The following is a 14,332-nucleotide window of genomic DNA, read 5'->3' as shown; positions in this document are numbered from 1 at the left end:
TTGATTCTTCACAAAAAAAATACAGTTTTATATCTTTATGTTTGAAGCCTGAAATGTGGCAAAAGTTCGCAAAGTTCAAGGGGGCCGAATACTTTCGCAAGGCACTGTGTATGTGTGTGTATGTGTGTATATATATATATATATATATATATATATATATATATATATATATATATATATATATATATATATATATATATATATATATATATATATATATATATATATATATATATATATATATATATATATATATACTCACTCACTCAAACATAGCCCCTCTAGTAAATTAATAGGATATATGTCAAAAACCCTCAGTTCCAGAATGGGATGAAAATGGCAGACATATTGGTCAGGGAGAAATCCAAACCAGTCTAATCGGAATGAATGGTGGTAGAGGCATAATCCTGATTTTATTTATGGTGGAAAATACAAGTAAGGCATGTGATCCACTACCATAAGTATGTGGACGCCTGCTCGTCGAGCAAACACGGGCACCCTCATAGATATCATCCTAACCAACTTCCCCTCTAAATACACCTCTGCTGTCTTCAACCAAGATCTCAGCGATCACTGCCTCATTGCCTGCATCCGCAATGGGTCAGCAGTCAAATGACCTCCACTCATCACTGTAAAACGCTCCCTGAAACACTTCAACGAGCAGGCCTTTCTAATCGACCTGGCCGGGGTATCCTGGAAAGATATTGATCTCATCCCTAGAGGATGCCTGGATATTTTTTTAAAAATGCCTTCCTAACCATCTTACATTTTATTTTATTTATTTTTAATTTTTATTTTACCTTTATTTAACCAGGTAGGCAAGTTGAGAACAAGTTCTCATTTACAATTGCGACCTGGCCAAGATAAAGCAAAGCAGTTCGACAGATACAACGACACAGAGTTACACATGGAGTAAAACAAACATACAGTCAATAATACAGTATAAACAAGTCTATATACAATGTGAGCAAATGAGGTGAGAAGGGAGGTAAAGGCAAAAAAGGCCATGGTGGCAAGGTAAATACAATATAGCAAGTAAAACACTGGAATGGTAGTTTTGCAATGGAAGAATGTGCAAAGTAGAAATAAAAATAATGGGGTACAAAGGAGCTAAATAAATAAATTAAATACAGTTGGGAAAGAGGTAGTTGTTTGGGCTAAATTATAGGTGGGCTATGTACAGGTGCAGTAATCTGTGAGCTGCTCTGACAGTTGGTGCTTAAAGCTAGTGAGGGAGATAAGTGTTTCCAGTTTCAGAGATTTTTGTAGTTCGTTCCAGTCATTGGCAGCAGAGAACTGGAAAGAGAGGCGGCCAAAGAAATAATTGGTTTTGGGGGTGACTAGAGAGATATACCTGCTGGAGCGTGTGCTACAGGTGGGAGATGCTATGGTGACCAGCGAGCTGAGATAAGGGGGGACTTTACCTAGCAGGGTCTTGTAGATGACATGGAGCAAGTGGGTTTGGCGACGAGTATGAAGCGAGGGCCAGCCAACGAGAGCGTACAGGTCGCAATGGTGGGTAGTATATGGGGCTTTGGTGACAAAACGGATTGCACTGTGATAGACTGCATCCAATTTGTTGAGTAGGGTATTGGAGGCTATTTTGTAAATGACATCGCCAAAGTCGAGGATTGGTAGGATGGTCAGTTTTACAAGGGTATGTTTGGCAGCATGAGTGAAGGATGCTTTGTTGCGAAATAGGAAGCCAATTCTAGATTTAACTTTGGATTGGAGATGTTTGATATTGGTCTGGAAGGAGAGTTTACAGTCTAACCAGACACCTAAGTATTTGTAGTTGTCCACGTATTCTAAGTCAGAGCCGTCCAGAGTAGGGATGTTGGACAGGCGGGTAGGTGCAGGTAGTGATCGGTTGAAGAGCATGCATTTAGTTTTACTTGTATTTAAGAGCAATTGGAGGCCACGGAAGGAGAGTTGTATGGCATTGAAGTTTGCCTGGAGGGTTGTTAACAGTGTCCAAAGAAGGGCCGGAAGTATACAGAATGGTGTCGTCTGCGTAGAGGTGGATCAGTGACTCACCAGCAGCAAGAGCGACCTCATTGATGTATACAGAGAAGAGAGTCGGTCCAAGAATTGAACCCTGTGGCACCCCCATAGAGACTGCCAGAGGTCCGGACAACAGACCCTCCGATTTGACACACTGAACTCTATCAGAGAAGTAGTTGGTGAACCAGGCGAGGCAATCATTTGAGAAACCAAGGCTGTTGAGTCTGCCGATGAGGATGTGGTGATTGACAGAGTCGAAAGCCTTGGCCAGATCAATGAATACGGCTGCACAGTAATGTTGCTTATCGATGGCGGTTAAGATATCGTTTAGGACCTTGAGCGTGGCTAAGGTGCACCCATGACCAGCTCTGAAACCAGATTGCATAGCAGAGAAGGTATGGTGAGATTCGAAATGGTCGGTAATCTGTTTGTTGACTTGGCTTTCGAAGACCTTAGAAAGGCACGGTAGGATAGATATAGGTCTGTAGCAGTTTGGGTCAAGAGTGTCCCCCCTTTGAAGAGGGGGATGACCGCAGCTGCTTTCCAATCTTTGGGAATCTCAGACGACACGAAAGAGAGGTTGAACAGGCTAGTAATAGGGGTGGCAACAATTTCGGCAGATAATTTTAGAAAGAAAGTGTCCAGATTGTCTAGCCCGGCTGATTTGTAGGGGTCCAGATTTTGCAGCTCTTTCAGAACATCAGCTGAATGGATTTGGGAGAAGGAGAAATGGGGAAGGCTTGGGCGAGTTGCTGTTGGGGGTGCAGTGCTGTTGACAGGGGTAGGAGTAGCCAGGTGGAAAGCATGGCCAGCAGTAGAAAAATGCTTATTGAAATGTTAAATTATGGTGGATTTATCAGTGGTGACAGTGTTTCCTATCTTCAGTGCAGTGGGCAGCTGGGAGGAGGTGTTCTTATTCTCCATGGACTTTACAGTGTCCCAGAACTTTTTTGAGTTAGTGTTGCAAGAAGCACATTTCTGCTTGAAAAAGCTAGCCTTGGCTTTTCTAACTGCCTGTGTATAATGGTTTCTAGCTTCCCTGAACAGCTGCATATCACGGGGGCTGTTCGATGCTAATGCAGAACGCCATAGGATGTTTTTGTGTTGGTTAAGGGCAGTCAGGTCTGGGGAGAACCAAGGGCTATATCTGTTCCTGGTTCTAAATTTCTTGAATGGGGCATGTTTATTTAAGATGGTTAGGAAGGCATTTAAAAAAAATATCCAGTCATCCTCTACTGATGGGATGAGGTCAATATCCTTCCAGGATACCCCGGCCAGGTCGATTAGAAAGGCCTGCTCGCTGAAGTGTTTCAGGGAGCGTTTTACAGTGATGAGAGGTCGTTTGACCGCTGACCCATTATGGATGCAGGCAATGAGGCAGTGATCGCTGAGATCTTGGTTGAAGACAGCAGAGGTGTATTTAGAGGGGAAGTTGGTTAGGATGATATCTATGAGGGTGCCCGTGTTTAAGGCTTTGGGGAGGTACCTGGTAGGTTCATTAATAATTTGTGTGAGATTGAGGGCATCAAGTTTAGATTGTAGGATGGCTGGGGTGTTAAGCATGTTCCAGTTTAGGTCGCCTAGCAGCACGAGCTCTGAAGATAGATGGGGGGCAATCAGTTCACATATGGTGTCCAGAGCACAGCTGGGGGCAGAGGGTGGTCTATAGCAGGCGGCAACGGTGAGAGACTTGTTTTTAGAGAGGTGGATTTTTAAAAGTAGAAGTTCAAATTGTTTGGGTACAGACCTGGATAGTAGGACAGAACTCTGCAGGCTATCTTTGCAGTAGATTGCAACACCGCCCCCTTTGGCAGTTCTATCTTGTCTGAAAATGTTGTAGTTTGGAATTAAAATGTCTGAATTTTTGGTGGTCTTCCTAAGCCAGGATTCAGACACAGCTAGAACATCCGGGTTGGCAGAGTGTGCTAAAGCAGTGAATAGAACAAACTTAGGGAGGAGGCTTCTAATGTTAACATGCATGAAACCAAGGCTATTACGGTTACAGAAGTCGTCAAAAGAGAGCGCCTGGGGAATAGGAGTGGAGCTAGGCACTGCAGGGCCTGGATTCACCTCTACATCGCCAGAGGAACATAGGAGGAGTAGAATAAGGGTTCGGCTAAAAGCAATAAGAATTGGTCGTCTAGAACGTCTAAATAAAATAAATAAACATGCCCCATTCAAGAAATTTAGAACCAGGAACAGATATAGCCCTTGGTTCTCCCCAGACCTGACTACCCTTAACCAACACAAAAACATCCTATGGCGTTCTGCATTAGCATCGAATAGCCCCCGTGATATGCAGCTGTTCAGGGAAGCTAGAAACCATTATACACAGGCAGTTAGAAAAGCCAAGGCTAGCTTTTTCAAGCAGAAATTTGCTTCCTCCAATACTAACTCAAAAGTTCTGGGACACTGTAAAGTCCATGGAGAATAAGAACACCTCCTCCCAGCTGCCCACTGCACTGAAGATAGGAAACACTGTCACCAATGATAAATCCACCATAATTGAACATTTCAATAAGCATTTTTCTACTGCTGGCCATGCTTTCCACCTGGCTACTCCTACCCCTGATCAGGTTGGATGGGGAGCGTTGCTGCACAGCTATTTTCAGGTCTCTCCAGAGATGTTCAAGTCCGGGCTCTGGTTCGACCACTCAAGGACATTGAGACTTGTCCTGACACCACTCCTGCATTGTCTTGGCTGTGTGCTTAGGGTCGTTGTCCTGTTGGAAGGTGAACCTTCACAGAGTCTGAGTTCCTGAGCACTCTGGAGCAGGTTTTCACTGTACTTTGCTCTGTTCATCTTTCCCTCTCCTGACTAGTCTCCCAGTCCTTGACGCTGAAAAACATCCCCACAGCATGATGCTGCCACCACTTTGCTTCACCGTAGGGATGGCGCCATGTTTCCTCCAGAAGGGATGCTTGGTATTCAAGCCTAGGAGTTCAATCTTGGTTTCATCAGACCAGAGAATCTTGTTTCTCATGGTCTGAGTCTTTAGGTGCCTTTTGGGTAAGACCAGGCGGGCTGTCGTGCTTTTTTACTGAGGAATGGCTTCCGTCTGGTCACTCTACCATAAAGGCCTGATTGGTGGAGTGCTGCAGAGATGGTTGTCCTTCTGGAAGGTTCTCCCATCTCCAGAGAGGAACTCAGGAGCTCTTTCAGAGTGATCATCGGGTTCTTGGTCACCTCCTTGACCAAGGCTCTTCTACCCCGATTGCTCAGTTTGGCCAGGCGGACAGATCTAGGAAGAGTCTTGGTGGATCCAAACTTCTTCCATATAAGAATGATGGAGGCCACTGTGTTCTTGGGGACCTTCAATGCTGCAGAAATGTACCCTTCCCCAGATCTGTGCCTAGATGCAATTCTGTCTTGGAGCTCTATGGACAATTCCTTTGACCTCATGGCTTGGTTTTTGCTCTGACATGTACTATCAACAGTGGGACCTTTTTTATATAGACAGTGTGTGTGCCTTTCCAAATCATGCCCAATCAATTGAATTTACCATAGGTGGACTCCAAGTTGTAGAAACATCTCAAGGATGATCTGTGGAAACAGGATGCAGCTGAGTTCAATTTCGAGTCTCATAGCAAAGGGTCTGAATACTTATGTAAGTAAGGTATTTATTTTTTTATTTATAGTTTTTTTGCTTTGTCTTTATGGGGTTGTGTGTGTAGAATGGTGAGGAAAAATCAACGGGTCTGAATACTTTCCGAATATACAGAAATGGTGTAATACAATTGTCAACCTAAAATATTGTCATATAATTATTTATACGGGTTTTATACAGATGTTCTGTATAAATAGCCTCTTAAAATGTATGTAAACGGACCGTAAATGTCTCGGGGCTCTATTCCTGGCTGGCGTTAAGGTGGCGCTAGTTGTCATACGCAGGTTAGTTTGCAATTTCGTCATGTAAAAACTGGCGCACTGGCATTTTCCAGCCCTAACGGCAGGTTCTTATATCAGCTCGTTTGCGCTCAGCTCGCTTGGGTGGCGTGGAAATGTGTCCTTAAAAACATGATCCAAAGTGCTGATTTCAGGCAGCGCTGATATGGATTTTTAAGACCAACCAATACCTGGTTTTAGCGGGAACGCAGTTGGTTATATCATGAATTTTGACAGCAGAAACTCCGTCACGGCCTATCCAGTCGTGACGCACACTGCACATATGGAACAAGAGTAGCCTAATGTGCTTTTGGTGCCTGTATAGTTTGTATTTATTAACATAAAAACATCTTGTTTTTCTTATTTCGCTTTATTTGGCATAGCATCCCCTCTCAATAAATGCTTTTTTTTGTCTTACCCAATGCAATTGCCAAGTAGTCAAGACTGTCGATAAAGGGTTTGGTTCCTGAGATCGCTTGGAAATAAATCTTAATCACAGACCCTTTATTAAAATATAACATTTGAGAGGAGTTAAACAGTGTGCAGACATTCCTTTATCTATGCGTTTTTGGCAGGCCCACATCAATCTGTCCATTCAGGTCAGGTATTGGACAAACGTAAAACCCAGTCCATGATGTAGATTACGTGTCCATGCCCATCCTGAAACGACAGATGAGAACCTCTGTGAACGTCGTCTTTAGAAGTAACCTGTAACAATAGCTTATTTTCCATTTCATATGTTCACAACCCAAGCCCTCCCGTAGGCCTATATAACAACGGCTGGTTCAACAGCAATGTGTTTTTTTTATGCTGGCCATTTTTATGATGTCATTACATCTTACATTTATTGTTTATAAAAAAAAACATATTTTTTTCTTTATTACAACCAATCTTATTAGAATGATTCACCTTTCTGGTTTTACGGTTACAACATATGTGGTGCTCATGCAATGCAACTTCTGGAGATGTTTGAATGCGATCTGATTGTAAAATGGTTCAGATTTTGTTCATAAAACAGTTCTCTCTTTCTCTATATTGGATCTTTGTCCAGCTACTGTGAAAACCCTCCATAGTCTGCGTTGTTTTAACATTCTATGCCAGCGGGGAGCAATTGTGGTGCCTGTAAGTCTGACATCGCCAATTTTAAAACAAGTTGTTTTGTTTAAAATGTGTTTTATATGTTGTCTTTTTAGGCCTTATCAATAATGAATTTAATCTTGCTTATTGACAATGTTTGGCATGTCCATACTCGGACATAATGCAATGTACAGTAGGCCTAGCCTCTGTTTCAGTGTGAATGCTACTGAATGTACAGTAGGCCTAGCCTCTGTTTCAGTGTGAATGCTACTGAATGTACAGTAGGCCTAGCCTCTGTTTCAGTGTGAATGCTACTGAAGCCATGCAATTACTTAGAACAATGTGGACTGCAGATGGGTTGAAATAGGTCTACATTTTGTTTCATTTCTCTAAGCCATTTAACAAACTAACTTTACAGTTAGTCGTTCTGCCCCTGAACAAGGCAGTTGGTGAAAATGGCAAAAATATTTCTGCCACCCCTGAAACTATAACACTGTTTCCTGCGCTTAGATTTACCATTGTGATAGGCTTGTTGAAATTGAGCCCTCAATGTTTGTTTTCTTGGAAAGCTGTGAGTGCTATTATACGATACAAGAACAGTAAATGTTGCATTTACAACTTGTCTAAATCCTATCATTAGCTGATTTCAACCGGTGTATGGCTGTGGATTGACTGCATTGTTTGAATGGAATGTTGGCATAATATTGGCAGTCCTTTAAAACTGGTTGGCTAGCTAACAAACACAGTGCAGATCAATTCAATTCATTATTTTCAACTATGTTATCACACCATGGTTGACCAACTCCCTGACAAATGGCTGACCTTTATCAAGTCAAATCGAAGTTTGGTCGTGTACACAGTTCAACAGGTGTTTATAGCGATGCAGCGAAATGCTTATGTTACAAGCTCCTAACAATGCAGTCAAATGTCAAACAGCTAGAATGTAAGAAAATAAATCAAGAATGGCAGACAAATCCAATTAACAACCCAAATAGCAGTATCAAAATGCTATCCATACATAAATTCAGCAAAAAAAAGAAACGTCCCTTTTTCAGGACCCTGTCTTTCAAAGATAATTCGTAAAAATCCAAATGACTTCAAAGATCTTAATTATAAAGGGTTTAGCCACTGTTTCGCATGATGGTTCAATGAACCATAAACAATTCATGAACATGCACCTGTGGAACGGTTGTTAAGACACTAACCGCTTACAGAGAGTACGCAATTAAGGTCACAGTTAGGCCTCTTTAGTGTCCTAAGTTTTCATTTCTACAGATTCTGAAAAACACCAAAAGATAGATGGTCCCTGCTCATCTGCGTGAATGTGCCTTGGTCATGCTGCATGAGGACTGCAGATGTGGCCAGGGCAATAAATTGCGATGTCTGTACTGTGAGATGTCTAAGACAACGCTACAGGGAGACAGGATGGACAGCTGATCGTCCTCATAGTGGCAGACTATGTGTAACACCTGCACAACAACTGCCAGAGTTACACCAGGAATACACAATCCCTCCATCAGTGCTCAGACTGTACGAAATAGGCTGAGAGGCTGGACTGAGGGCTTTGTAGGTCTGTTGTAAGGCAGGTCCTCACCAGACATCACTGGCAACAACATCACCCATGGGCACAAACCCACCGTCGCTGGACCAGACAGGACTGGCAAAAAGTGCTCTTCACTGACGAGTCTCGGTTTTGTCTCACCAGGGGTGATGGTCGGATTTGCGTTTATCGTCAAAGGAATGAGCTTTACACCGAGGCCTGTACTCTGGAGCGGGATCGATTTGGAGGTGGAGGGTCCATCATGCAGTGTGTCACAGCGTCATCGGACTGAGCTTGTTGTCATGCAGGCAATCTCAACGCTGTGTGTTACAGGGAAGACATCCTCCTCCCTCATATGGTACCCTTCCTGCAGGCTCATCCTGACATGACCCTCCAGCATGACGATGCCACCAGCCATACTGCTTGTTCTGTGCGTGATTTCCTGCACGACAGGAATGTCAGTGTTCTGCCATGGCCAATGAAGAGCCCGGATCTCAATCCCATTGAGCACGACTGGGACCTGTTGGATCGGAGGGTGAGGGCTAGGGCCATTCCCCCCAGAAATGTCCGGGAACTTGCAGGTGCCTTGGTGGAAGAGTGTGGTAACATCTCACAGCAAGAACTAGCAAATCTGGTGCAGTCCATGAGGAGGAGAGGCACTGCACTACTTAATGCAGCTGGTGGCCACACCAGATACTGACTGTTACTTTTGATTTTGACCCCCCCCCCCCCCCCCCCTTTGTTCAGGGACTCATTATTCAATTTCTGTTAGTCACATGTCTGTGGAACCTGTTCAGTTTATTTCTCAGTTGTTGAATCTTATGTTCATACAAATATTTACACATGTTAAGTTTTCTGAAATAAACACAGTTGACAGTGAGAGGACAATTCTTTTTTTGCTGAGTGTATGTACACCGGGGGAATTTACACACGCTAAACTAAGAATATCTACAGCAGTGATGCATAAAACATTGAGTTGCACCCCATTTTACCCTTAGAACAGCCTCAATTCATTGAGACATGGGCTTTACTGTCGAAAGCTTTCCACAGGGATGCTGGCCCATGTTGACTCCAATGTTTCCCAAAGTTGGCTGGATGTCACTTGGTTGGTGGACTGTTCTTGATACACACAGAAAACTGTTGCGTGAAACCCAGCAGCGTTGCTGTTCTTGACACACTCAAACCGGTGCGCCTGGCAGCTACTGCCATACCCCGTTCAAAGGCATTTAAATATTTTGTCTTGCCCATTCACCCTCTGAATGGCACTCACTCACACATGAACTAACACACACTAATTTACTCTCGCTCAAACTCACACACATTAACACACACACGTGCATGGACACTACACACAAACTGTACACCTTTTCTATAGATGCAGTTAGTCATTAAGACTGCTCACAAAAACACAGCAGATAAATAACCCCATCACTTTCTATATACTGCCTCGCCTCCAGTTGTTTATCATGCTTAAATAGAGCTTTACATTCACTTAGAATGCTCACGTGAGCGAGAGTGGGAAAGCGAGAGGGAAATTAAGATAATTTGCATCTCTAAAAGCAAATGCATTTACGTGTGTGTGTGTGTGTGTGTGTGTGTAAACCCTCTCCCCTCTCCCTCCAGGCCCACGTTCCGTTACTTCACGTGGCACACCTGTGTGCTGGGCATCGTGGGCTGTGCTGTTATGATGTTCCTGATCAACTCTATCTATGCCTCAGCCTCCATCGCCTTCATGCTGCTTCTACTGCTGCTCATCCACTACCTCAGCCCTACCAGCAGCTGGGGCTATATCAGCCAGGCTCTCATCTTCCACCAGGTACACAGTACAGTGTGTACACACACACACACACACACACACTTCTGCGCCACATTCACTTCCTCAGCTACATCAGTCTGCAGAACATTATGATGTCATCCAGTAGGGTTGAGCGGTGTCCAGATCGGGGCGGCATGGTAACCTAGTGGTTAGAGCGTTGGACTAGTAACCGAAAGGTTGCAAGTTCAAACCCCCGAGCTGACAAGGTTCAAATCTGTCGTTCTGCCCCTGAACAGGCAGTTAACCTAGTGTTCCTAGGCCGTCATTGAAAATAAGAATTTGTTCTTAACCTGACTTGCCTAGTTAAATAAAGGTCAAATAAAAAAAATAAAAGTTATACTGTACTTCTCATCTCGGGATTTACGGTATTACCGGTTTAGTACACAAAACCGCATAAAAGCCCATTGGGCGTCTATTACCAGAATGCTAACAAAATTTGCATAATTAATAGCGAATTTCAAGCTGCTAGATAAGTACTGTATGTTAACGAGCGCAAACTAAAATAAATGAATCGCAAAGACAGGCAATCTAGCTCAAAGTTAAACATATATAGGAGCGATTGTGAATGAGCAACGTTGTGCAAATGAACCCATTTGTTATGCATCGTTCTCTGAAGGAACAACAACGATGCTGTCGCTAGTGCAGCATCCGTACATGTGTGGAGTCTGGATTCACTAGGGCAACGGGCCTGCTTGCTCTGACTTTAGGGAGGGGGAGGAGCAGACTGGCTGAGAAGAGAGAAGGAAAAAAAACGCCAGAGAATCAAGATAACTGTGGCAGTTGTACAGAACTCATCCAAAGGGCTTTGACTTCTCAAACATGGCAGAAAGCTAACACAATATGATCCCCTGTCGCCTTATTAATTCAGCCTCTTACTTAGATGTCTAGCAAATTAAAGTTGAGGGTCGCATTAATGCAGAATTAGTTCATACAGGAAAACAATATAAAATGCATAAGAAATTGTGTATTTTGGCTGCGTTTTGTAAACGCAGGTCTAAAATGCTTCTTGTTGTAATTTCTGCTCTTCATCAGACTAATTTTGTGTTTCTGTTGCAGTATCAGCAGACAGCGCTCTGACTGATGTGGAGCTACTTTTCTCTGGCACTTTTCTCAGTGTAACCAGCCTACTTTTCTCCAGTAAAATTCTAGATTAACTTTAAAACATAGGAAATGCAGCTGGCTACATTCTTTCTATGATAAACATTAGAAATATGATGGCCATGCATAATTTTTGCAAAAAAGACCTTGCTTTTTCATTGTAAGCTCCTTGTGTGACTGCCAGCCAAATAGCGTTGCTCTTCTGTTGTCATGACTTTGAATATAAAATGCAACCCTTGTCAATACACAGCTCTACTCACCTCAGTCACCTGCTCCCTCTTTCACCCGTTGTTATTTACAAACAAGTTGCTCAACTATGGTAAGCTTCATAATGTAGAATAATGTGCCAGGTGAAATTTAAGAACGCAATTTGCTTTATCTCCTAACGTATTGCACAAGTTGACTATGGGTGTTTACTTAAGTAGCTACAAATATGACAATTTATTGAAAAACTTCAAAGAAATAGTTTTGACGGTATTGAAAAACCATCCCATGGCTATTTGGAAATACCCTGGTATAAGGTGTGTGTGTGTATATACGGTATACCGTCCAAGCCTCTTATCCAGAAGTGTTTGTGCATTTGTCCTCTATTTTACAAGCCTTTTGCTCTGCACACCATATTTTCAAGGAGGGGGGTAGTGTTGCTAGGAGGGACCGTTGCCAAGGGGACGGTTGCCAGGGCAGTAAGGTGCCTGGAGCCTGTCAAAAGCTAGGCTGCTCCAGGAGCATTATTACAGCCACTTAACTTATTGAGCCTTTCTCCTCCACTGCTCCCTCCTCTCCTCCCCATCCCCCAGTCCCCAGGGAGAGAGGGAAACGAGGGGAACGCAGAGAGACTGGCCCACTTAGATTAAACTAACGTGTGTGTGTGCGTGTGTCTGGGGATTACGAGGGTGCATGTTTCGGCAGTGCTCAGTATGGATCGGTGCCAACTGGGTGACATTGAGGAAAGACGAAGAAGGGATTCATGTGATCCAGCCAAGGAGATGCAAGCTGATAGTATTGAAGGAGTGATAGAAATTAAGTTTATAGATTGCTAAAATAATACAAGTTGGAAATGCAATGGAAGAGGGTAATGGAGAGGTGTGATTGAGAATAGAAGTGATGGATCAGAAGATCGAGATGGATCAGGAGAGAGGGTGATGGAGAGAGACGGCGTGATGGAGAGATGGAGCAGTAGATGAGTGGAGGAGGCAGAAGCACATTGACTCCAGGACCTTTCTCTGTTTAGCAGAAACTTTGATAATGATGATTATGATGATAATGATTGTGTTATTATGAGTGTTTAGCTTTCTCATCATTAGCAGTATGTAAACACAAACATGCACACACTCTCACATAAACATGCATTCACACACTAATTATTCAGATGAGGTTGTCTGGTCATAAGCATGGTTTCAGTACTTTTTATCATAGTGATTAGTTATTAAAATACTTATCTTAGTATCCTGTCTCCTGTAAAGTAATCATTGATCTTAAGGAAACCTAGTATCGACTACACATCTTTCGCATATCCAGCCATGCCCCTTCAGTGATCACTCCAAGGAAGGGTGGAAGGAACAATGTTTTCAGAGGATTTTAATAGTCCCATTATCTTGAATATCTGCCATTTGGACCTAGTATTTGCTAATTATCTGTATGGTTGGCTAGGTAACAGGAATGAATATAGGAGAGGCAGGTTTATGTTCCAGGAATGTTTCAACATTAGTACTATAGATATAATTACAGCTCTGTGATCTTATGTAATGAGAATATGGCTGGAGGTCGGCGGTACTCCCTTTCCTTAATGACATCTATCTCTTCATGACCACCACACACTCCCTAGTCTGCAGTCTCTGCTACAGGCTCATGTCTTAATGGGATTCTGATTGTGGATCCAATTTGTTTCTGCATTGGCAGAATCCTGACTAGACCACACAGACACTCTGCAGACGGGGAGCTTGGTGTGGGGGATGCACAAGAACGTGTGTGTCAGAGAAGAGTGAAGGAATGGTTTTATTCAGAGTGTCAAACTTTAGCGATATACACCATTTTTCTAGTTGCCTGTAGTAACCAGATCTGTGATTTAGCCAACTCCTCTGTGGTTTGTTGTTGTACCATACATAATGTAAATGACATGAACATGTATGGAATAGCAATGAACAACTGGGGAGTTTGCCAAATCATCTGGCCACTACAGTAGTAGCAACATGCCTTGGCAACCAATGTACTCTACACATGTAGGATCTTCATTTGATCAGTCTTTTGTTGCTGAGAATTTTACTGTGCCGAAGGAAATGCAGAGGAGCTTTGTGATTTAAATAAATTCACTGAAAGCCCACACTAACACATGGTTATCTTAACAGTTTTTGCACCTTTCATGTAGCCTACGGCTAATAGCCTAACTACCAGACTAAAAGTATTTTGCTGTGACTATAGGTCAAATTAAGATTCTGCGTCTGTGTGTTGTTACCACTTAGCATTCCAGTCATCCAGTCCTGATAACTATTGTGTGTGCAGTATAGAGCAGTGGTTACCAAGCATGGGTACTAGGACCCCCGGGAGTACTTGGCCTATCCATGGGGTAATTGAGAAGGCTCATGAGACCAAAATGAGGGGGTACTCCTTCTGGCAGAGCAAAATTCAGTTGGTGGTACATTTAACCCAAAACGGTTGGGAACCACTGCTATAGAGAATACAGTATATAGCTCTGTTGTAACCTGTCTCTCTTTCTCTCCCTCCAGGTGCGTAAGTACCTGTTGATGTTGGACGTGCGTAAGGACCATGTGAAGTTCTGGAGACCCCAGGTGTTGCTGATGGTATCTAACCCCCGTAGCAGTGTAGGTCTCATCACCTTCATCAACGACATCAAGAAGAGTGGTCTCTATGTCCTGGGACATGTACAGCTGGGAGACCTGGGTAAGAGGACACA

The 14,332-nt window shown here is 43.2% G+C and overlaps 1 protein-coding gene across 1 annotated transcript in view; it reads left to right on the top strand.

Moving 5' to 3' along the window:
- LOC110504088 (solute carrier family 12 member 9) overlaps window positions 1-14,332 on the top strand; it is a 50,286-nt gene that overhangs the window by 28,772 nt on the left and 7,182 nt on the right. The window contains exons 10-11 of the mRNA XM_021582912.3: window positions 10,131-10,323; window positions 14,145-14,319. Of these exons, the coding sequence (XP_021438587.3) occupies window positions 10,131-10,323; window positions 14,145-14,319 (368 nt within the window). The remainder of the gene's footprint in view (window positions 1-10,130; window positions 10,324-14,144; window positions 14,320-14,332) is intronic.

Source organism: Oncorhynchus mykiss, chromosome 24, assembly GCF_057628025.1.
Source record: "Oncorhynchus mykiss isolate SJ-2025 chromosome 24, ASM5762802v1, whole genome shotgun sequence".
Taxonomy (NCBI): domain Eukaryota; kingdom Metazoa; phylum Chordata; class Actinopteri; order Salmoniformes; family Salmonidae; genus Oncorhynchus; species Oncorhynchus mykiss.
Note: the sequence above shows the minus strand (reverse complement) of the source record. Positions and strands in the feature narration are given on the sequence as shown.